The 23,229-nt window shown below is 32.4% G+C and overlaps 1 protein-coding gene across 5 annotated transcripts in view; it reads right to left on the bottom strand.

Moving 5' to 3' along the window:
• ATP11B (ATPase phospholipid transporting 11B (putative)) overlaps positions 1–23,229 on the bottom strand; it is a 110,826-nt gene that overhangs the window by 15,949 nt on the left and 71,648 nt on the right. For 4 of the 5 annotated variants that reach the window (XM_045539755.1, XM_045539754.1, XM_045539757.1 and 1 more), the window contains 7 exons: positions 21,906–22,051; positions 20,639–20,698; positions 18,914–19,041; positions 17,724–17,862; positions 9,681–9,746; positions 9,067–9,170; positions 7,323–7,488 (listed from right to left, as the gene is read on the bottom strand). In XM_045539755.1, coding sequence (XP_045395711.1) covers positions 7,323–7,488; positions 9,067–9,170; positions 9,681–9,746; positions 17,724–17,862; positions 18,914–19,041; positions 20,639–20,698; positions 21,906–22,051 — 809 coding nt within the window. Of the gene's footprint in view, positions 1–4,349; positions 4,597–7,322; positions 7,489–9,066; positions 9,171–9,680; positions 9,747–17,723; positions 17,863–18,913; positions 19,042–20,638; positions 20,699–21,905; positions 22,052–23,229 lie in introns of those variants that run through there. The other variant, XM_045539756.1, reaches the window with a different exon arrangement.

The following is a 23,229-nucleotide window of genomic DNA, read 5'->3' as shown; positions in this document are numbered from 1 at the left end:
ATATATGACTAGGAGTTTGTAGTTCAGATGAGGAAGAATATCTGTGAAAAATGATAAAATCCCCTAATTTAATGCAGAGGGTACATTAATGTCACAAGATATAAAGGAAGAAAATTCACTTATCAGTCCTTTCCAAAAGTAACCATGACGAGGCCTTTGTTATTTAATAAGAGCATTCTAAGAACCCAATTCTCAACTGTATTGTACATTTTAATGGACATATTAAAGCAAAGCAGCACCAGATTCATGTCTTATGAAATATCCACATGAAGTTGAACCTTTAGGGAACTTTTATCACAGAAGACATAATTTATAGTTTTAGCATCATTAAGTCCCGAGTAGATTATCTGCTTTGTAGACTACCCAGTGCATAATATAAATCTGGCCAGTTTCTGCTCTTTAACCAGCAAGCTCTTCAGATGAGCTTTCCCTGCAGCTTAAGAAGGGCATATGAAAAAACTAAATATCTTTCTACAGCAAAGCACAAGATAAATATATTATAAAAATAATCATGTGAAACATACCAAAACAAAATAAAAATTCAGAATTCTTTTCAATTGATAATAAATAAATGAGAGTTAATTTTCCATTTAGGGTAATACACTAAAGGAATCTAATTTAAAAAATATGTCTTATAGAATAATTCAGATTCTTCAAATAATACATGGTCTGATTTACAGTGTAGTTAAAAGATTTATAATCTTCAAGTGGCTTTGTTTTAAAGCTTCATCATTTGCTTATCTCAGATGAGACAACAGCATTTTCTTGACCAGTAATTATAATAAACAAAATGGTAATTGGTCCAAGTAAAATACAATTATTAGTGGTAGGAACTTTTATTCTCCATAATTACTACTAATGAAAATATTTTGTATATCCCCAAGAAGGGGACAGGGTTTATTCCTAAAGGGGGGAATAAGTCAAGCCCTCAGCAAGTCATATTATTTTATTAAAAAGATACAACTATGAAAATTTATGAAAGGAACTGACAGTTTGCTGATTATCAGTCAACAGAAAATTACTCAGTAAGCACTCATTCATTTGATCACTCAAGAGGTACGCCTGGATAAGTAATTCAGTATCTAACTACATTAAGATGTGTAAAATGATGTACAACTACAACTTCATAGGGGAAAATGATTTCAGAAATAATAGACATAGCATGAAATTTTTAAAAGGAAAAGTGAAAAAGGAGTAATTTCTTAAAGGCAAGACAATAGGTTGTGAGAATACCTTTCTAGGTTAGAATTTAAGGTAAAGTTTGGTTTACCACTGTAACTCTGAAGAAAGATTAATACAATTTTCAGGGATGGACATATGAAAAATGTAAAGACCATAAAGAAGAAAAACAACTAAACTAAAACAACACATGAGAAACAGTGAAGGAATTAGTAAAGTAAAAATGGAAACGTCAGGTCAGTGCTCCCATGACACGCCCCAAGCATGAGAACTTAGCGGATGAGTCCCCAGGAAGGTCCAGCGCAGTACTACCTAGTGCACGCAACAACTGTCCTGCTGGCTGCAAGCCTCAGCTAGCAGGTGCCTACTGTCCTCCCCTCTGTGCTGGCTTTCAGCAAATTCATATGCTGAGCTGACTGAACCCTTATCTTCTTCCATCTGGAAGGACAGAAAAGCAACAAGTCTCGTATTACAGAAAGATACTCTCACCATATATAGATTTAAAGTCAAAGCAACAAGGGGTCCACAGTCTGTTAGGCACAAAGCAATGTTCACACAACAGCACATTTACTGTCACAAAAGAGGGCTAACAGGAGCTTCTAAAGGGAAACACAAAGCATACAAAATAAAGCCATGATTTTCCAGTACACAAAGCTCTTACTAAACATATAATACAGCTAAGTTAAAACCAGGTTTCCTTCAGTAAAATTCAATTCCTTCTATTAAATTCATTATCACCAAGATTTAGGGTTCTTATTGCAAAGATGTTTCCAATTTCTCACCTCTCACGTTCCCTTCTCAGAAGACTACTCTAACTGGACTTCAGCACAATAGAAGGGTCATGTGGCCTTACAAATGTTAGACATGTGTAAGGGGCTTGACTTATTTGTTAACAAAATAAATTTAATCCTTAGTTTGAAATACATTTTTAATGAGGGTCAAGTAATTTACATAAATTTTAGTTCTTTGCTTTTTCTACATTTGTATTAAAGATCTTCTAAGGGAGTTAAAAACCATGCCTATAGCCATCCTTATTTTAACTTTCCTTAAATTATAAGAAAATATCCTTAATAAATAAAAAACAAATTTTGTCTCATCTCAATGTGTTTTCCTAATCTTAGGACTGATCAATAATTATTTCTATAAAAAATGCTACAGTGAATCTCTCACATAAATAAAAATAAGCAGAATTTCTTGGTTTCAAGAGTACAATAAGTTTATGTAAAGATAGCTTAATAGATTTGCCTATAATAGAGGAGAAGGGAAATTACTCAAAATACGCTTTCTTTTATTCAAAAGAAAATTGTTAATAGTTTTGTGTAAATGGTTCCTACGACGTACTAACTTGCTTAAAGATTTGAAAGCTCTTAAAGATATCTGATAGCCTTATAATGCTCCTCCCTGTCATAAGAATAAACAGTTAAGCTATCATGGATCACACTTATGGAATATTGTTCAATGTAGTTTAAAAACAAGATGTATTCAAAATTCACAGGCTGCATCAGCAGATGCATTACTTAGTGGTCACTCACTGCTCATTTGAGTAACTTATTTCTACCTGGCTTTTGGTCGAGCATAGTATTTCTTCTTTTTGTTTTTTTACATGCTAATAGTAAGTAAGTAAATAGACCACAGTAAGTAAAATGATTGTGGGATAGGTGAAAACCTGGAGGCCCAGAAAGATGAACTGACTTGGTTAGAACCCTCTGGGAGTAGCACCAAGTGTGGCATTGGTGCTCAGGTCCCCTGATCCCTGAACAGTCCTCTTTTCCCTTTGTTACACCACCTGACTGGAAAGTGGCTTGCAGAAAGGCAATATTCTGATCAATATCCTGCTCTCACTGTGATCTTCATAAATGAATGTTAAGCTTACTTCTTTATTATAGTAATCTGGAGCCTGGGATCTCTTTGATTTATGATCTCCTTTCCCCATTCTTTTAAAGTCTACTACTACTCAAAAAATGTGGCTTGATTTAAAGCCAACATGATATGTGAAAATATGATTTCATAAAAATATGATTATTCACAATGCAAAAGTTATCTTCACCTGACAAAAGAGTTGGCCACAGTGTTCTTTTAAATAATGAGCTCTCTTATTGCCTTAGAGTTAAATAATTAGACGTTCAAAAATGTGATAGAAACTCACTGTTTTTTAGAAAGTCACCTACCAATAAAACTGTGATATAGATATTTGGCTCAACCAACAGTAAAGGCAAATCTTCAAATTTGTTTTGATTTTAGCTCTTGTTTTAAACATGAAATTTAGTTGACTACCACTTAAACACCCATTTGTATATTCATCTATAATTATCACACTTTTGTAATTCAAAGTAGAATATCTAAGAAAAGTTAAAACTAATAATAAAAATGCTGAAAGGTGTGGTAAAACTTTAAAATGGGTCAATATTACAAACTCACAGCTACATAAAAGGTTATTTAAATGGTGCTTTGTCAAAGCCATTCATCTGATTAAATGAACATAGATAAGAAACCTTGAGAATAAAAAAAAAATTTAAAAATACATTATTAAGAATACATTAGATACCAACAGGGTAAGAAATTGAAAAGTATCAAAACTAAAAAAAAGTTTTAGTTATATTACTTTTTCCCTTCAAACCATACTTGGAGTTCAACTTAATACACAATTGTGGGATCTTGATATAAAAAATTCTAGAATTTAAGCTTTCATTCCCTTCCATCAAAAGAGATGCCTAGACTACCACTAATCTTTTTGCAGAAACTGACTAAATGAATGTCTGTGGAGATAAAGGTATATATAGAAGACATACAGACACATTGTTCAATTTATAGATGCACTAAATAGTAGCAAAGATATGAAATGTTTTAGCAGCCATTACAGTGTACAAACACAAATAGGCACATATATTTACAACACAGATAAAGGCAAGATAAATAAATGGGTAACTCTCACTTCCAAGTAACTACAACTTAAAACTTAAATTTTATGATGAATATTTGTAGCTTTACTCAACATGCAAGAGCATTCTTAAATATGAATAATATGACAAGCAGAAGCATTAGAATTGTGCTAGAAAAGGTAATTAAGGTGTAAAAATATATAACAAGGTATAGATCTCTGTCCTGTTATCATGCTGAATTTTCATCTGAATTTTTTTTTTCTCAAAGAAGAAATGGATATATTTTTTAGATTTTAATAAACATATTAATAAAGGTCAAATTAACCAGAGACAGAGCTATGCTAATAAAAATGTCCCACTCTTTATTCATGCCTCTGCCCATCTTTCAGATGTTGTTTAATTGACCTTTAGCATGCAGAAGAGTTAATGAGGTTCTACTCCTCCTACTCTACCTAAGTTTGCTCAGCTGATTCCTTGCCCTCGACAATGGCTGCAGTGCGATGAACTCGTCACTTAAAGCGACTGTGTTGGAGTACATCTATAAGTGGACAGAAAAGGGATGGGACACACAACAAGTCAGTGAACTGTATTCATCACCTAAGAGACAGACACAGGACAAGCTTTGTAAATACATCTGTTCCTACATGAGTAAGAAATATTGTACACGATACACATACATGATTGACATTTGCAGGGTTGTTGGCTATGCCATTAAAAGAATTTATTCTTCACTCTTAACACCACATTCTTATTCTGGAGAAAAATAAAGCTCAGAATAAATGCTGACAGCTCTTGTTTCGATATGATTTTTCATGCTACTTTTGGTAAATGAAGTAGCTGACAATTTGATATCAGAAATGATGGTATAAAGCTGAAATAATAATGATCGCTGTCTGTAGCAAAGGAATAATGTCACATATGGGATTTGAATGACCATATCTTAATCCTATTTCAATAAAAAAGGAAAAAAAAAACACCTCAGCAGGCTAAAGATCCCCTGAGTAGAAGTAGAGATTTCCTTTTTGGATTAGACCACCTAGAACATCTGGTTGTCATTTGGAAATAAATATAGTGAGCCAAAAAGGAAGCTTATAATGGCTTTCACATGTAGATAAAATGATTGATTTACTGTACATTCCATTTTTACTCAGTTTTAACTTATGGTAAAAGAACCAAAATATATATAGACACTTTTAACTTGTGTAAGTGCCTACCTGAAGGTATTAAATATTTCCTATGTAAAAAGATAACAAGAACTAATATCATATAGCATTATAGCATGAAGAAATCTCTATGAAAATACATCACAAATTTGCCGATGCTCTGCCTAAAGTAGAATTTCTAAGGATAAATGTAAAGAAATTTAATTACAGGTTTAATATTTCTAATCTGAAAAACCAAAATGCTCACAAATCCAAAACTTTTTAAGTACAGACATGATATGCTCAAAGGAAATGCTCACTAAAGCATTTCAGATTTTGCAATACGGATGCTGAACAAGTATAATACAAATATTCCAAAATCCAAAAAAATCTGAAATCTGAAACAATCATTTTGGATAAGGGATACTCAACCTATATTTACTGTTAGAAAGAATTAAGTTTTTAAAATGATGCCATTCATATATTTTGGTGAAATACAACTGTATTTCATATAGGTCCAGAGGGGGAGACAAACTATTCTCCATAAACAGAATAGACAATGCACTAAAAATAATAATTTTATTATAAACATTTATCTCTGAAGATTAGAAATAGTAAGATAGGTAAAACTTTCTGATATATATTTAAGAAATATATTGTGGAGTGGAAAAGTCTGTACATACTGATATAAACATATGCGTAGGCAGACAGAGTAATCAGATTATGAAAGTTTTTTAGCCCCATTTAGCTAGTGATCAGTATCACAGAGCAACATTCTCATCCTTATTGTACTTAAAATGATAACTTTTTTTACTGAGAACCAACTACATGTAGGCCCAATTTCAGGTGCTTCATAATCATTATCTCTAACAATCCTGTAAAGTAGTTATTATTATTCTGATTTTATAGGAAGAAACTGAGGCTTAGCCAAGTGACTTGATCAAGTACATACATCATATAAATAGTTAAACCTGTATTTGAATTCAAGTTTGTCAGGCTTTACAAGACTATGCTGTCTCAATGGTGTTAAAATGTATACAGGCTAGGATTAAGTCACCAAAGAAAATAAATGCTAAAGAAATGTTGTTGATATGACCAATTGAAATTAAAACCAATACACTCTTCAGGAAGCCTAACTCAAATCACTAAATACTTAGGGAACACTTTTTCTATTTGTAGGATTAATATACAACTAAATTTCCAAAATTTAAACAAACTTTGCTTGGCATGTTGCAAACATGTTGAAAAAATCTCAACCTTGGCAGAATTAAATGATTAATAAACTCAGTGTTTATCAGGGTATAAGAGTTGATTAGAATATATTCTTGAGAGAACCCAATACTATGGTACAGTTAAAAGGACAAATTGAGATAGATTTCTAGCTCATGTACTAGTCAAATATACAGGAAAGGCTCATTTAACTAAATAGCTACCAATTCATGAGGGTCTACTATATTTGAAAATTGTTTCATTGGTAATGAAAGGGACATTTCTACCATAATTTTACCAATGAGGAATGTGAGACTCAAAGTCACAGAGATACCAAGTGGCAAAGCTGGGATGTGAACTGAGATCAGGCCCCAAAGAGCATATTCTCAAGCACTATGTAGCATATTGCTAATATCTGCTATAGTTTAATATTTATTAATAAATGGTTAGTGAGGATATATTTCATGAAATTCTTCTGTAAAAATTATTTAGGTTAAAAAACTTATTTCATACTCTTTTGTCGAAAACAATATAACCTGAAAAAGTATTACTCAAATTCAAATGTTTCTAAAGATATGACTATATATTTCATTTATATATAGAGAATAGAATGCTGTGATATTATTTAAAACATATTTATTATTATTAACTAGACATAATGACAGTTTTATATTTAAAAAGGTGGAGTTTTGATAATAACACAATGTAATTAAAAAACTCATACTTTATCAAGTCATACAATTAATAAAAATGAAACATCCTTAAAATATCACATTTAACAATGTTTATGTTATAAAATACTTGATACAGAAATAGGTAATTTCCTATTTTCTGACATAAGCACATTATAATGATAGCTATTCATCATTAAAGACCTGTAACTAAAAAAATACCGAATACAGAAAGTGGTTACCTGTGCCTTTTCAGTACTTGTGGGATAGAGGTGTCGGTCAAATACCTTCTTTATGATATCAAGAAATAGACATGTAACAACCATGAGGATTATGGCAAACCAAGCAGAACCACTTGATAGAAGCTGAATAAATACAAAGTACATATTCTGGGAGCTCATAAATGGCCTGCAAAGAAAGACAGTGGGCTTAATAAAAGTAGAAACTGAAAGATTTAAATCAGGACATCATATAAACACATTGTGTTTGAAAGTAACAATTAAGTACTTCAGGAAAATGTTCAAAATCAAAATCAGTATAATTCAATTAGATAATAAAACAAGATAGACTTTAATTGTTAAAGGCAAAATAAAGTTTTTATTAGTAGGAAAGTAGCAAGCAGTTGACTATCTTGGTGGTAGGGTATCATAAGAATAATGTAGTAATATAGACTTAAGAGACCAAGAAAAGTAAGGAAAAGTATATAACAAAATATTTTCTACTGAGCAGTTAAAAGACTGATTACCCAAATCTTAGGATAAAAGCTTTATTCAGAGGCTCTTCTTCAAAAACATTTTAAAATAAATGCACTCACAAATACTAGTTTTACATAGTAATAGGTATTGCAAGATATTCTTTTTGGGTTTTGGTATGTATCAGTTCAAAAGCATATGGAGAAATAGAGAAAAAAGCAGAGAAATAAAGAGGATTATAAACAAACAATATCCATATCAGTATCCTCTATGAAACTAAATCGAAAGTTTTTTTTTTTTTTTGAGACAGAGTCTCACTCTGTGGCCCAGGCTAGAGTGCTGTGGCGTCAGCCTAGCTCTCAGCAACCTCAAACTCCTGGTCTCAAGCAATCCTTCTGCCTCAGCCTCCCGAGTAGTTGGGACTACAGGCATGCGTCACCATGCCCGGCTAATTTTTTCTATATATATATTTTTAGCTGTCCACATAGTTTCTTTCAATTTTTAGTAAAGACGGGGTCTCGCTCTTGCTCAGGTTGGTCTCAAACTCCTGAGCTCAATCCACCTGCCTCGGCCTCCCACAGTGTTAGGATTACAGGCGTGAGCCACTGCGCCTGGCCTTAAATCGAAAGTTTTTTGCCTGATAAATGGATCAAAGGCACAGCAGGCAAATGTAATATAAATTCTCCAAAAGAGAGACCTTAGTTGTCCATCACTTACCAAAGAATCTTAGGAGAAGCATTAATTTTTAATCTATTAAAGTAGCCAGCTGAGTATCTGATTCTACCAATGAAGATGACACATACTATTTACCTTTGAGACAGAAGTTAACTCAACAATAAAATTTAATGGTTCTATGTGGCTTACTGTATTGTACACATTAATAAATAATTTGGAGGCAATATGGTTAGTGTAGAGAAAATTAATTGTGAAATAATACTTGGGGTTTAAATCTTGGCCTTGCTATGTTTTGACCTTTGTGATCTAGAGGCTCAGTTTCCATATAGAGAAAAATGGGGATAAGTATTGTGATGAACCTATGTAATATCTTACATAAAAACAAAACATTTAGAATGTAGTAGATATTCAATAAATGTTATTTTCTTTTTTTCTCTGTATCAGTAAGATCAATTAAAAAAAGTAAACTTATTATCAGGATAGAGTCTCAAAACTATTCTGAGAAAAATCTGTTCATAATATAACCTATCACAATAATAGATATTTATTATAGTTGAATCAATATAGTTGAATCAATGTAGTTGAATCAATATAATTAAAATACAATATAATTACTCACCAGAGAATCCCTCCATAAAACAAAGAAAATACAAAATAAAATATAATAGATCCCCAGGTAACGAGATGGTTGATCCAAGTCCAAAAACGAGTTTCCAAAGCCATCTAAAACAATTTTTTAAAAAATTCTTAGAAATATAAAATATAAGCGTTACTTTTTAACCTCTAAGATAAAACTCAAGAATACAATGTATTAATTATAAGTATCTAAAAGTACCATGATAGAATCTCTTAGAAGACATATTAATAAGAGTTCTAGTATAAAATTGAATAATTTCTAGCTTATAACATTTTTCTTTTGTGAGGAAGCGGCATCGAAATTTCATGTGATTACTGTATTTCAACTCCACAGCCTAAAACAAATTACGTTCTTGTACTATATACAGAGAAGCAAAATCTCAGAGACTTTTATTTGATCACAGAAATCAGCTGAAGCTTCCCAAAATAATGAACTTAAGAATTTTTTGACAAAAATTTAAATGAATTATTAAAATAGCAATCAGTAAAATTATTTATTATTGAAAATGGACAAATATCTATGACTAGAGAAATGAAGAAAATTAACTATGTATATAGACATAAAATGTGTCCATGTTTCTAATTTCAGTAACATACCTTTACCGTGACTGTAATAACCATGACTGTGAAGACCAAAGTGCCAAACGTCCAGTTTCCAAACATCTAAACAGAAAGAATAAACTATTACATTATGTGTTAACATGATGCTAAATCAAATGTAAGGGAAAAAGTAATTTCATTCTCTCCTAAAAATCACTTGAAGTACTTAGCTCTTGGAGAAGTGCCAGTTAGTTACATTTGAAATTGGTAACTATATTAATAAAGTTAAAAAGAATATAAGAAGAAACACCATTATGCTTATTATTTTTATGCTCAGTGGTTCTTAACATTATCAGACTGGAAACCCAAAGATGGGTTCGAATTGTGTGGCACAGACTGTTTTTAGTTAGAATAGAATAGTTGTTAGTGGACTGCTTTATTCCTGTCATGGTAAAAATGATAACAAAACTGTTCAACCACAATTATTTTTCTGAAACCCTCCCAACCAGAAGTTACAGCAGATCACGTGGCACAGTATTTTTGGACACAGCATTAGTAGAGTAGGAAAAATGAAACTTAAAAGTGAAAGGAAAGATAATGGAGAATGCAATTACTCCTCAAAAGATTCCATATAAAAATGCAGTTAATGCCAGTCAGAAAGTGTTCCCTTGGGCTTTATAGCCAAAACTTATTAAGGTTTATTAAATAAGCAGAATCTCAAAAGAATGTCAGGATTTTATTTCCACAAATATAAACATAACCAGAAGTTTATGCTAATTTAGTTTACAAAGTAGCCATAATCTTAACACTGGTTTAAAAAATTATTTACAAGGCTGTTTTTTTAAATCACAGATTTCTAACAATTAGCATTTTTGACAAATTAAGTTCTCTGTATCTCACTTTCTTCATTTGTAAAAATGAGGATAAACCTCATAGGTTCCTATAAGAATTAAGATATACAAAAAGGACAGAGTAATAACAAGCAATCAGTAAATAACAGTCATGATTATCAACCAATAAACATTAGTTAACATTCCTTAATTTGAGGGTATTTTGGGAGTTTATTTGTCAAGAGGAAAACGGAAAAGCCATACTGAACTTGGGCTTATTTTTCTGCTTTTATCAATTCTAGAAATGATCCAGAATACTGAAAATCAGTGGGTCTTAGCTCTTGGAGAAGTGCCAATCTCCTCTTTCAGGGACATAAGGACAGATACTTTGATGCAGTCAGGGGACCTCGGCCTGGAAGTGGTAACAACGGCACATGTCTTTATCCTTCAGTATCTGATTTTACTGGATTTAGACTGGGGCATGGTACATGATTATTTTCCTTAAAAGCAGAGGAGAATTTAGGACTTCCTTTTACATAGGCTCATTCAAGGCTCTAGAAGGGGCTGTACAAAAATATTCAAATGGATTTTTTGGAGTGAAATTATAAAAAATAATATATTTCAACTGTAATCAGTCAGTTAAGACTGCCATTTCTTTCCATTCTGACCTTTCCTTGAGCTGGTTGGTAATGAAGTGATTGGCAGAGGGCATTTTGAAGATCTGGCTAAAGAAAAGTGAATTGAGCTTACATTTGGTTTGGATTAAGTATGACATATTTATGTCACACATAATCACTTCATGTACACTTACTTAAGTTTGTATTTGTAATTATATGCTTTTTTTTCTTAAAGAGGGCCTGCTATAATGTTTAGACTCTGTTAAAGCTGGATCTAACCCAACCTGTCTGCTTTCTCTATCATTTCTTAGATGGAAAGGATGAGAGTACCCAGTGTACACATAAAGAAGAATCGATGGCCTAGGACTGAGCCACTGTTCCATTTAGAGCAGTGGGTCTCAAGTTGGGGGTGATTGTGCCTCCCTGAGGACACTTGGCTGGGTGTGGAGACAATTTGTTGTCACCACTAGGAGAGTGTATGTGTGTGTGCTACTGGTATCTAGTGGGTAGAGGCTAGAGATGCTGCTAAACATCTTACAATTCATAGGATGAGCCCCCACCACAAAAAATTATCCTGCTCAAAATGTCAATAATATAGAGTTTGAGAAACCCTGATTCTGAGGCCAGGAAGAGGAGAAGACTGAAAAGGAATAATAAAAAATAGTAGGATACCAAAACAAGCTATAGACGCTGAGAGAAGATCATGTGGCAGGACGGAAGGCTTTATAAATTGTACCCAATGGTCAAGTTCGTAAGATCTGAGATGTGCTTTTGGATTTAGGAACACAGAAGTGGTGATGACCATAAAGAAGATGGTTTTGAGAGGAGTGCTGGGGGTGAAAGCCCCAGTGGAATACGTTCAAGGGGGAACGGGAGTCCAGCAAGTAGAAATAATGAGAAAACATAACTTCTTCAAGTTTTGCTCTAAAGACACAAAGAAAAATGTAGCCAGAGCAGGAGGTTGTGAGCCAAAGCAGTGTGTTTTTTATGAGAACATGGGAGATCTTAAAGCATGTTTGTGTTTGTATGGTGATGGGTTTGATCCAACAGATGAAAGACTGATGGTGAGGGAAGGAGAGGACAATTGCAGGAGCAAAGTCTTATGTCAAGTAAGAAGGTTTTTAAGAATAAACAAAAAGTGAAAACTTTTTCTTTATCAGGCTTAACTACACATCTATCTATACAAGAATTACCTTCCCTAGAGTTAATGAGTTGTTCAGTTCTCCAGTACAAACTATCTCTTTACTATTGACTGATTATAACATATGACTGATCATTGGATAGTACCATAAGAAGCAAGGCATACTCTTCTGTTCTCCTTTAAGGTATACCTGTATCTAATTTTCTATTAAGTACCTGGGATACTGTTAGTGCTTTAAATATTTGTTTTATTAATAAATGGGCATACAGGGAAATTCTATAATGAACTAGACAAAGGTATTTTTTACCATATAACCTCTCATTAAAAAATCTATATCTGCTTATAGGAATTAAATTGGATGTGTTCTTGAATGACCCGATTGGCAATTATAGTAGTTAAATCATTTGAATTGAAATAAAGGAAGTGGCATCATCTGTGGACTACAGATACCATATAGGGTCCTACTAGTCTTAACAGAGCACAGAGCTCTTACCATCTGATGGTTAGGTATCAACACCTGATGACATGTATAGCATGAAAGAGAAATTAATTAAGGAGAGGAAATAAGGGGGAAGTTGTTAAAATTCAAGAAAAAATAGTAAATACTACAAAAAAGGTTTATTTTTCTTTATTCCAGATTACAGCCTGAAATTTTACCTTCTCAGTCTACCTTGTATTGTTAATTTTGATATTATATATTATTATATTATTTTAATAATTATATATTAGTAATATTATATATTATTATAATTATACTGCCTTGTATTGTTAATATTCTTAAATAATCTGGGAAATAGTTCATACCTAGAACATTTAACGTAGGGGTGAATAATTACTTTTTCTCCTTTATCTTTTTTCTCATTTAATTTTTAATGTGATGGTATAGTATATATTTTTTAGAATGGTGCTGAGGGTTTGACAATTCCAATATCTCTATTGGAGAAGTCTAAATGGAATTTACTCTAATAGCATTTTACTTTTTCTCCCAATCCCATATTTAAAAAATTTTAATTATTTTAATTTTTCAAACCGGTACACTTCCATGAAAGAAAAAAAAATTAATGAAAGTCATTTTTCCTTCAGTTCCTATACACTTCAGTAAAACAAACAAACCCCTTATTTTGGCAGGATCTCATTTTAAAGAGTAGTTAGCAAGTTTATAATTTTCATATCAGACCACTGAGAATAAGTAGAATAGATATTAGTATTTGGGTCCCTGAGTTAACAAAGAATTCTTTTTACATTTATCCTCTTTGTCTTCTGAAGCCTTTGGTTGAAACCACCAGGGAAAAAGAATTTCATAAAATACTGGCATGGGGAACTCAGCTACCTCTGAAACCGTTCTCCTGATATTTTCCTCCCTATATCATCTTAGTTTTCCACTCTCACCGCATGACAAGTCTCTCTTTCCTATTTCCTTTAATGTAATATTCTTACTCATCTACATACTCTTAATGACAGCCACAATGACTTTTCCATTACATTCTGTGGATGTCTGTTTAACTGGGGGTGAATTCTTCCAATTTTGAATTGTTTCTCTTACATTTTCCTATCACTTTCTTTCCTTATCTATAATCTTAAGTAGCATCTTTATTTATTTATAATTTTAAACAGCTGCTTCCCTGAGAAAGTTTCCTTACTGAGATCACAGTAAGACAACACAAGCTATTTCCAAAAATATTTTGTACAACAGCAACATCGTTAGGACAAGCATGTGCTAAGATGACTTATTCTGTATGGGTAAAGAAAGGAGAAGATAAGTTCTTTTTTAAAAAATAAAATCATTAGTTTTTAGTTACCTCTCTAATTTATAGTATACTTAATAAACATTCTTCACTGGTATTTGCCTCCCACTTATTTAGGCTTTTTTTAGCGTACACAAATTCTGAAAAAGCTGTGACACTTATTTAGATTTTTTAAAAAAGATTTCATAGGTAGTAAATTCACAGAAACAAAAAGTAGAATGGTGGTCGCCAGGGTCTGAGGGGAGGGGAAAATAGGAATAGTTGTTCAATGTGGATGGAGTTTCAGTTTTGCAGGATGAAAAAGTTTTGGAGATCTACTGCAGAACAATGTGAATATACTTAACATTACTAAACTGTACATTTAAAAATGGTTTTAAAAAAGTATCAAATTGTATATTTTAAATATGTATAATTTATTATATGTCAATTATATCTCAATAAAGCTGTTTTAAAAATATTTCATGGAAGTGAATTTGTCTAGATGGTATTTACTTTGGGGGAACTTAAATTTTTAAAGTTACATCAAAATCTCTCACAAATATTTTATAATATAACTTTGTCAAAATTCTATTGATAAAAAAGAAATGATGATTATACTTTTCTTTAATGATAAATCTGCTTACAAATTTAAAGTAGGATGAGAGTAATAATCTCTAACTATCAAAAATAAATCTGTAGTATTCTATGAAGCCCTGTTGAAAAACAACTCAATTCCAAAAAAGTTGATCCTGTCAGATAACAGAAACAACTGAAATTCCTAAGCTCATTTTTAACTTTCAAAAATAAAATGAAAAGATTCCCCAAACAACGTATCTACCAAATTACTAATCTGTAACTTCTTGACAAATGTTTGTGGCAAGACAATACTACTGTATTTTAAAACAAGTCCCAGTTCTTAACTTATATTCAAAGACTGTAAGACTGTAACTACTTTAAACCTGCATATAGCTAGAGACATTTTATGTGAGTTTAACTCTTCTATTATTTATAAGAAAAACAAGAGTTAAAAATTAGTCACTAGTTCAGTCTTCTTATGAATATATCTGTTTTCTGGCAACTTGTTAAGGAGTAACAGTAAAGGATTTTTTTTTTTTTTTTGAGACAAGGTCTCACTCTGCTGCCTGGGTTAGAATGCACTGGTGTCATAGCTCACTGCAACCTCCAACTCCTGGGCTTAAGTGATCCATCTGCCTCAACCTCCCAAGCAGCTGGGACTACAGGCATGTGCCTCCAGGCCCAGCTGATTTTTTCTGTTTTTTGTAGAGATCGGGTCTTGCTATGTTCCTCAGGCTGATCTCAAAATCCTGGTCTCAAGTGACCCTTCTGCCTCTGCCTCCCAAAGTGCTGAGATTACAGGCGTGAGCCACCACACCTGGCCAGGAAATCTTTTATGGTGCTCTGAAGGTAAGGATTTACCCACAAAAAATCTGGTTTAGAGATACAGATAGGAACTTAGGTATGTCATACACAGTCTACCAATCTTCCCAAACAACACAGAAAATTGATCAAGACTTATACTTTATTACTAAGGGAAAGAAGGCCTATTAAAAAGATTCGAGAGGAATATATGAAGGATGAATTGTTCTTTCCTAAGCTAAACGGAAATGAAAATTAAGTGAATACTTCAAAAGTATTTGTTGAAAATTAATCAATATACAACATTCATAATATTGCTAGAGCCTTATACAGAAATTGGGATAAACTCTTCAATTCCCTGAATTGTTCTGGCCTTTACCCCAAACTATTGCAACTCTTTTTCCTGCTCCTCTCTCAATATCACTTGGTGCATTGACTTCATCTTTACCTCAAGCCACTTCTCCTCTCAGTACTTCCCTGTAATAACTTCTACTCTAGCCCTCAATTATTTGTATATTTCTTGGGCACACAAGAATCATATTCAGAAAACAGGAAACATTTAATGTGTCTGGTGTGGAACATGGACTAGATAGAAGTGTAAAAGAGCTTTTAGCACGGAGAGACATAAGAAGGAGCTAGAGCAAAAGGAAGGGCATCTGTGGGCTTAACTGAAGCACAGAGGTAGGAGCATTCTAGAGAGAAAACATAAGCAATGGCTTAGAACTAGAAATGACCATGGCATGTTTTGAGAGAGCCAGCTAGGTGATTTTCAGTTAGGAGACTTTCTGGGAGAAGTAGATCAGGTGGGATTGGGTAGGACAGGGTCTTCCAATATAATGATTTACTAATAAAATAACAAATAGTGCTAAGACTTACTGAGTACTTCTGCATGCTAGCCAGTATGCTTAATTCTCTACATGTCATTTAATCCTCATAGGAAACCTATAAGGTGGGGATTAATGCTCCTCATTTTGCAACTGAGAAAAGTGAGTCTTACATAACCCATCTTGAATCACTCAAGTGATAACTACAGGTGCGAGGATACGAACCCAATTTTGACTGATTCCAATGTGTGCCTCTTTCCACTATACCTAGTACTGGTGGTAGGGAGTGGCAGATTAATTTCTAGTAATATATATCTGAGTGGCAGAATTAGTAGGCTAAAGGGAAAAAGAAGTTAATGATTTATAATTTGAGTTAAAAAATCAATATTAAATAAGCCATAAAGAGAAAAACCACTTATAATGAAGGTCAACAGTAATTTATCCTTCATTAAGGTTTTATTATTTATTTATTTATTTATTTTTGAGGCAGGATCTTGCTCTGTCACTCAGACTGGAGTGGGTTAGAATGCACTGGTGTCATAGCTCACTGCAACCTCCAACTCCTGGGCTTAAGTGATCCATCTGCCTCAGCTTCCCAAGCAGCTGGGACTATAGGTATGTGCCTTTAGGCCCAGCTGATTTTTTCTATTTCTTGTAGAGATGGGGTCTTGCTATGTTCCTCAGGCCGATCTCAAAATCCTGGTCTCAAGTGACCCTTCTGCCTCTGCCTCCCAAAGTGCTGAGATTACAAGTGTGAGCCACCACGCCTGGCCAGGTATGATCATAGCTCACTGCAATTTCCAACTCCTGGGCTCAAGGGATCCTCCTGCCTCAGCCTCCCAAGTAGCTGGGATTACAGGTATGTGCTACCATGCCTGGCTTATTTTTTAAATTTTTTGTAGAGATGGAATGTCATTACAAAAGATCCCATCTTTTGTTGCTCAGACTGGTCTCAAATTCCTGGCTTCAAGCGATCTTCCTGCCTCGGTTTCCCAAAGTGCTGGGATTAGAGGTGTACCTGGCAGGTTTTATCTTGTATAACAAATGCTCAAGTTTTAATTTTTTAAAAAGTCACTAAAAACTAGAAACAAACTTAAATTCTCTAATTAAGGAAATAAACTATGATGTGTAGTAGCGTATTATGTAACCAGGAAAAATGTTTTTGAAGTATTTTTAATAACATGAAAAATCACTTAGGGTATAAAGTTAAGAAATAAGGAGATATAAATTATGAGGTTAATGAAAATAGCAAAAAGTAAACAGTTGCTGTCATTAAAATATAATCCTGAGGTGAACAGCATACAGGGGTATAACATATCCCCTTGTGTGAGCTAATTTTTGAATAGCAAAGTTGTCTAGTAACTTGAGTTTCCTTTTAAGATTACATTGTTTTTCTGTTTGAATTTTCATTTGTATGAAACTTTATTAAGTAAAAATTTTTAAAAATATTTTTATATTTGGTATTTTAATTTCATATCTTAAATTTTATCATTTAAATTGAATTTGTTTTATTTTCTATGACAGTTATCAAAAAGCAAACCAAATCAAAATATTACCAAGCATTCTTTAAAAAATTATATATTTTACCTCGCCATTTCCAAGCAGAGATACATCGTCCCCCATCAGAAAATAGGATCCAAAAAAGAAAATAAAGGCATGACTGAAACCCAAGATGGTCCAATAAAGAAATTTATTAATGCTTAAGAGATGGTTTTTACTAATATCTCTGTAAATTAAAAAAAAGAAGAGAAAAAGGAACATATTAGGAATCATTTATTATTTACCTGCTATACAATTATTATAATTTGATAATTTAAAAACAAGATGGATTTTTTAATTTAAATGCTTGAAAATATTAGCAGAAACCCAAACTTACAAACCACTGCTTGTAATATACATCTGTGTAACAGTTTATAGTTTATATAATATATTCAAATACATTTTCTCATTTGATGAAGAAATATGATATAGGCATAATGTGTCAGTTTAATTGTGAAAAGGTAATTTATCTGTTATTATATTTTTCTGTTAACATTTAATCACTCTGCCATTATGGTCTCTTTTTAGTGAGGTCATTTGAGTTAGGGTCAGCACTGAGGGTCCTAATTAAGTTCACTTCCAATAATATCTATAACGGGAAGAACAATCTGTGCCAATCTTGGGTCAAGCCCTGTCCTAGATATCCTGGGAAATCGAAGTTAAGTTATTCCATAACTGAATAGATACCTCTGTAAGTCGTATCTCTATAGGAGCTTATAGTGGAAACCATAAGGTGGTCCTGAGGAATAGGTCTCAAGCACATCTCTGTGATTACTTGGTTCTGGGAAAGCAGGGGATCTGGGATGGGAATTAATATCCTCAACCCTGCATTTCGTATTGATTACTACTTATAAATTTGATAATAGTAGAACATAAACTAATTTTTTAGGAATCCTAGAGACCACCAATTCCTAATTTCTTTTTTGCACACAAAATGGAGTATTATTGGTTTGCAACATTAAATGCAAATTACACAATTACTCAATGCATTCCTAGGATGAAAGTATTTATTCTTACAGATACTAGAAAAATTATTCAAATTTTCTCTTTGAAAAAGATTATTGAAAATTTTCTCCTTGATATTCAATAACTTTAAACCATATGACAATTACTAGTAAAGTTTTAATCATCAAAGCACTAATTTGCTTCTTTTTAGGTACTTTTAAAAAATGATAACTCTTTAATACATTACTTGCAATCACAAATATTATGGACCTTTAATACTGGAATACACTTACCGATAGAGGGTGGGCTTGTTCTGTAATACATGAGGGTCTATATGTTGTTCCAAAAGACTATATATCAGAATAGGTAGAGAAGTAAAACAAATATTGTATAAAGTCAGGTACACGCTGTCATACAATGTCTAGAAAGAGAAATTGGTGGGAATGCTGAGATTCTAAATTATGAATTAGTATTATACTTATGCATATAATCACAAAGACGCATATTAAAATAAGCATAAAATTATAGTTTATCAATTTATATTAAAATCAATTTAATAATTCCAATTTGATTTTAGAATAGACATAAACATATAATGTTCCTAGATTTATATTCTTTGTGGGAATTGGAATATTTTACTGTGTCAGATGATTCTAAAATTCTAGTGAATTGAATCGACATTTCAAGATTCTCCATAATTTGGTCACTGTAAAGTAATTTTACACAATTCTCCTACAAGTACCCCAGGCTTCTTTCTTGCTATTCCTTTAGAAGAATTCCTTAAAACACATAGGTTTCTTTCATGCCTTTGTTGGCCCATCTATGTCCTACTCTTCCTTTAAGGGACTGAACAAGACTCTTCTTCCATGAAACTCTGCACAATTTCCCAAGTTCTTGATTATAGCTTTTTCCTCTAAACTGTCATAGGTCCTACTGCTGGTATTAATTGCTTAGCATTTTGCCTAAGCTTCATATACTGTTTTCATTTTTATTAATACTGCCTACCAAATTGCACTATAAAATCCCTGAAAACCTAATTAAAATGGGTCCGGTTCCCTTGTCATATGGTCTTATCACATACTTTAGTTCATTTAGGTAAGTAAATAAACTGTTACTGGCAATCAATGTCTAAGCAGATATTTGGAATTTAGAGTTATAGGTTGTAAAAAGAGGAGAAAAAAGCAATTAAGGATAGGAACGACTTGTTAAAAATCTAAGATACTTAAGCTCTTGTTTTATCAATAAATCTGGACCAATGTCTTGATCAATTTGAGCTGTAGAGTGTTGTATGTGAAAAGGGTGCTCAATTAGTCAGAAGCAGTAGCTCCAAGTCATGGTTTAGTCATTAATTTAGCTAAGGCAAATTACTTAATCTCTGTGGATGTCACTTTCCTTTTCTATAAAATAAAACAGACAGATCAGGAATTGCAAATATGTAACATGTGTACAAAAAAAGACCCACTCTGTGCCCATTACAGCCACTGCTAACAAATTACAGCATTTTCCCTCTGAGCCTACAGCTCCAGAAACCTTTTCAATATAGCACTCCAGGTATCTCTATCAATTATTATCTTTCAAGCTAGCTTCTGAGGTTAAAACCTATATTGTCATCCCTAGACTAAATCACTAAGGTTCCTTCCAAACCTAAAAAATTCTGAGCCAAATATAAAAATGAGGTAAATCTCCAATATTAACTGGTCTGGCTTGATATGGATTCTATAGAAATATTGCAAAAAAGTTGAAAAAAGTTATCAAAATTCTCTGATAAGCTGTTAAGAGTTAATATCTATTTTTAAAAAATCATCCAGAATTACAATATATTTGGTATTAACATTTACCTCAAAATGAAAAGCAGAATAAATATTATGAATGTGATGCTGATTAAATACACTAAGCAAAAAAGTTTTGTCTAGTTACCTATAGAAGAAAAATGAGAAAAGTCCCTCCAAATATCTACCGAAATCCAAACATAAATATCTTATTCTAAAAGGACAAAACATAAGCTTCTGTTTACTTACTTGTTGAGAAAATAAACAGTAGAACTGATATAAAAATTGGGGTGTTATAAAACACACATTCTGAAAAATAAGATTAAATAGGAAATAATTAAAATATTTAGATCTAAAAGAGAAACATTTTTAAAAATGGCTACTAAGATGTCCATGAACACAATCTCAGTTAATATGGTAAGTAAAGGATAAGGACTTGTCCATATAAAACAGGAAAGTAGGATTTCCATTTTGTTAACAAAAGTCTAAAAGTATTTTATGCACCAGTACAGATATCAGAATGAAAATACCCTTGATTCCTATCTTTGCCAAGCAATACTACAATTTTGAATTTATAACCTTCCAACTATTATTCAATTCTTTTCAAATATAGTACAATAAGTAAGATTTACTTAAACTTTAGGGCTATGACAACTTTAAAATGCAAAAATACTTCAAACACACAATACATAGAACTGTCAAAACATCTTTCCATCTCAATATACTCATATTCCAAGTAAAAGCTAGAATAATCAGAAGAAAACTGCCATCATCATCTTATAGCAATGTGTAGTCTACTACTTGTGTTCTTTCCTTGCAGCTATTAGTTATAGGAATATATGCAATATTGAACATTGCTATATTAAATGTATTGGTAACAGGAGCTCTTAATGTGGGTTACACAGACTCTCACTCTCCTCAAAAGGATCCAGAGATAGAATAGTGTTTCAATATAATTAGTTTCCTTGTAATCGTATGTATTTTATTTTATGTATATAAAAACCCCATATTGAGGAGCTCAGACATTTCACTAGACTACCAAAGGGTCATTCATGGCACAAAAAAGGTTAAGAACCTCTGTTTGAAACCATCATATTGTAGTTAAATTAAAACTTATTACTGGTTCAGGATAAAATAACTTCAAAGAAATCAGATTTACTGTGTTCTAATTTGCAAGGAATAAAACATACTAATTTTAATTTTAAATTTTGATGTGTTTTGAAAACTTTTTTATATACTACCATCATAATAAAACTGGAGAACTTTTCTGTCACCCCAAAAAGCTCTCTTACATCCCTTTCCAGTCAATTCTACCACCTGAACACTTGGCCCCAACCAACCACTGATTTGCTTTCTGTTGGTATAGATTAGATTTATGACAAACTACTGCTATTTTTACTTATAGAAACTATTTTTAAGAAAAATGTATATAGTTATAACATTCTTCAAATTGAAACTTCAAATTACTATATCAATAATTGAAATAATTGATTCTAAATATCTACATGAAACTCACCTTGTAAAAAAAATACTGTACAAGGGTAGCTATTCTAATATAATAAAAATGACCATGAACAAAAAGCAATTTGGAGAGGAATTTAAATCTAGCTATTGCATAGTCACTGTTTCTTGCAGCCTGTCTTCCTTCTTTACCCATGATTCCTGTAACAAAGGGGATAGAAAGGCATGTTCACTTATAACTGATTAGTTTAATTTTCATGATATATCTGCAAATATCTTAATTATTTATAGTAGTTAAACATGGACTTTGGAACACTGAATCCTAATAAGTCAGCAGATGTCTAAAAGGTTGTTCTACCTAAATATGTAATTAATATAAAGCTATAATATATGCCAGACATATAATACCAATTTTCAAACAATTAGAACACAATAAGATAAAATACAATTAATATAAAAATAATACTGAAAGTTCAGGATCTAGCAGGAACATCAATTATTATACTAATAAGCACAATATTGGGTAACAGAATTCTAATGGACAGAAGGCTATAAAACTTCACTATTTCCAATGAATATGAAAAATATTCAAATTGAATAATTTGAACCTAGCAAAAGTAATGAGCATATTTAACTGATTTAAAACTTTCATGGTGCTGGGCACAGTGGTTCATGCCTGTAATCCCAGCATTTTGGGAGGTCAAGGCGAGAGGGCTGCTTGAAGCTAAGAATTCGAGACCAGTCTGGGAAATGCAGTGAGAATCCATCTCTACAAAAAATAAAAAAATCAGCTGGGCCTGGTGGCATAAGCTTGTGGTCGCAAGCTATTAAGGAGGCTGAGGAAGGAGGACAAGGATCACTTGAGCCCGGTAATTTGAGGTTACAGTGAGCTATGATTGAGCCACTGCAATCCAGGCTGGGCAGCAGAGCGAGACCCTGTCTCTAAAAAACAAATGAACAAACAACCTTTCATGCATAAGTCAAACAAAGTGTGTTTTTTAAAAGACAAATATAAATTTAGAATAAATAAACTAAAAAAAATAAAAGAAAAATGTACAATATCATCTGAAATCAGTGCATTGTTTTATCTGATGGATATGAGTACTTTTTTTAGGTTACAATAATCCTTTAGGTTTCAAAAAAGCAAGAGTTATTGCCAAGTTTGTTTTTAATTTGAAAGCAACTTTTAAAATTAAAATTTTTATCATAAAAGTATCAAAATGCTCCAAAATGTATAGGCAATGAAAATCATCTATATTCATAACACCTAGAGAAAACCACTGTTTTTAGTCTATGTCCTTTCAGAATTTTTCTTTCTGCTTATTTCCTGTGTGGGTTTAATTATATAAAAACGTGTATAAAAATGGGATTGTTTGGTA

This window comes from Lemur catta, chromosome 1 (genome assembly GCF_020740605.2).
Source record: "Lemur catta isolate mLemCat1 chromosome 1, mLemCat1.pri, whole genome shotgun sequence".
Lineage (NCBI taxonomy): Eukaryota > Metazoa > Chordata > Mammalia > Primates > Lemuridae > Lemur > Lemur catta.
The sequence above is the reverse complement of the archived record's forward strand: the minus strand, read 5'-3'. Positions and strand labels throughout refer to the sequence as shown.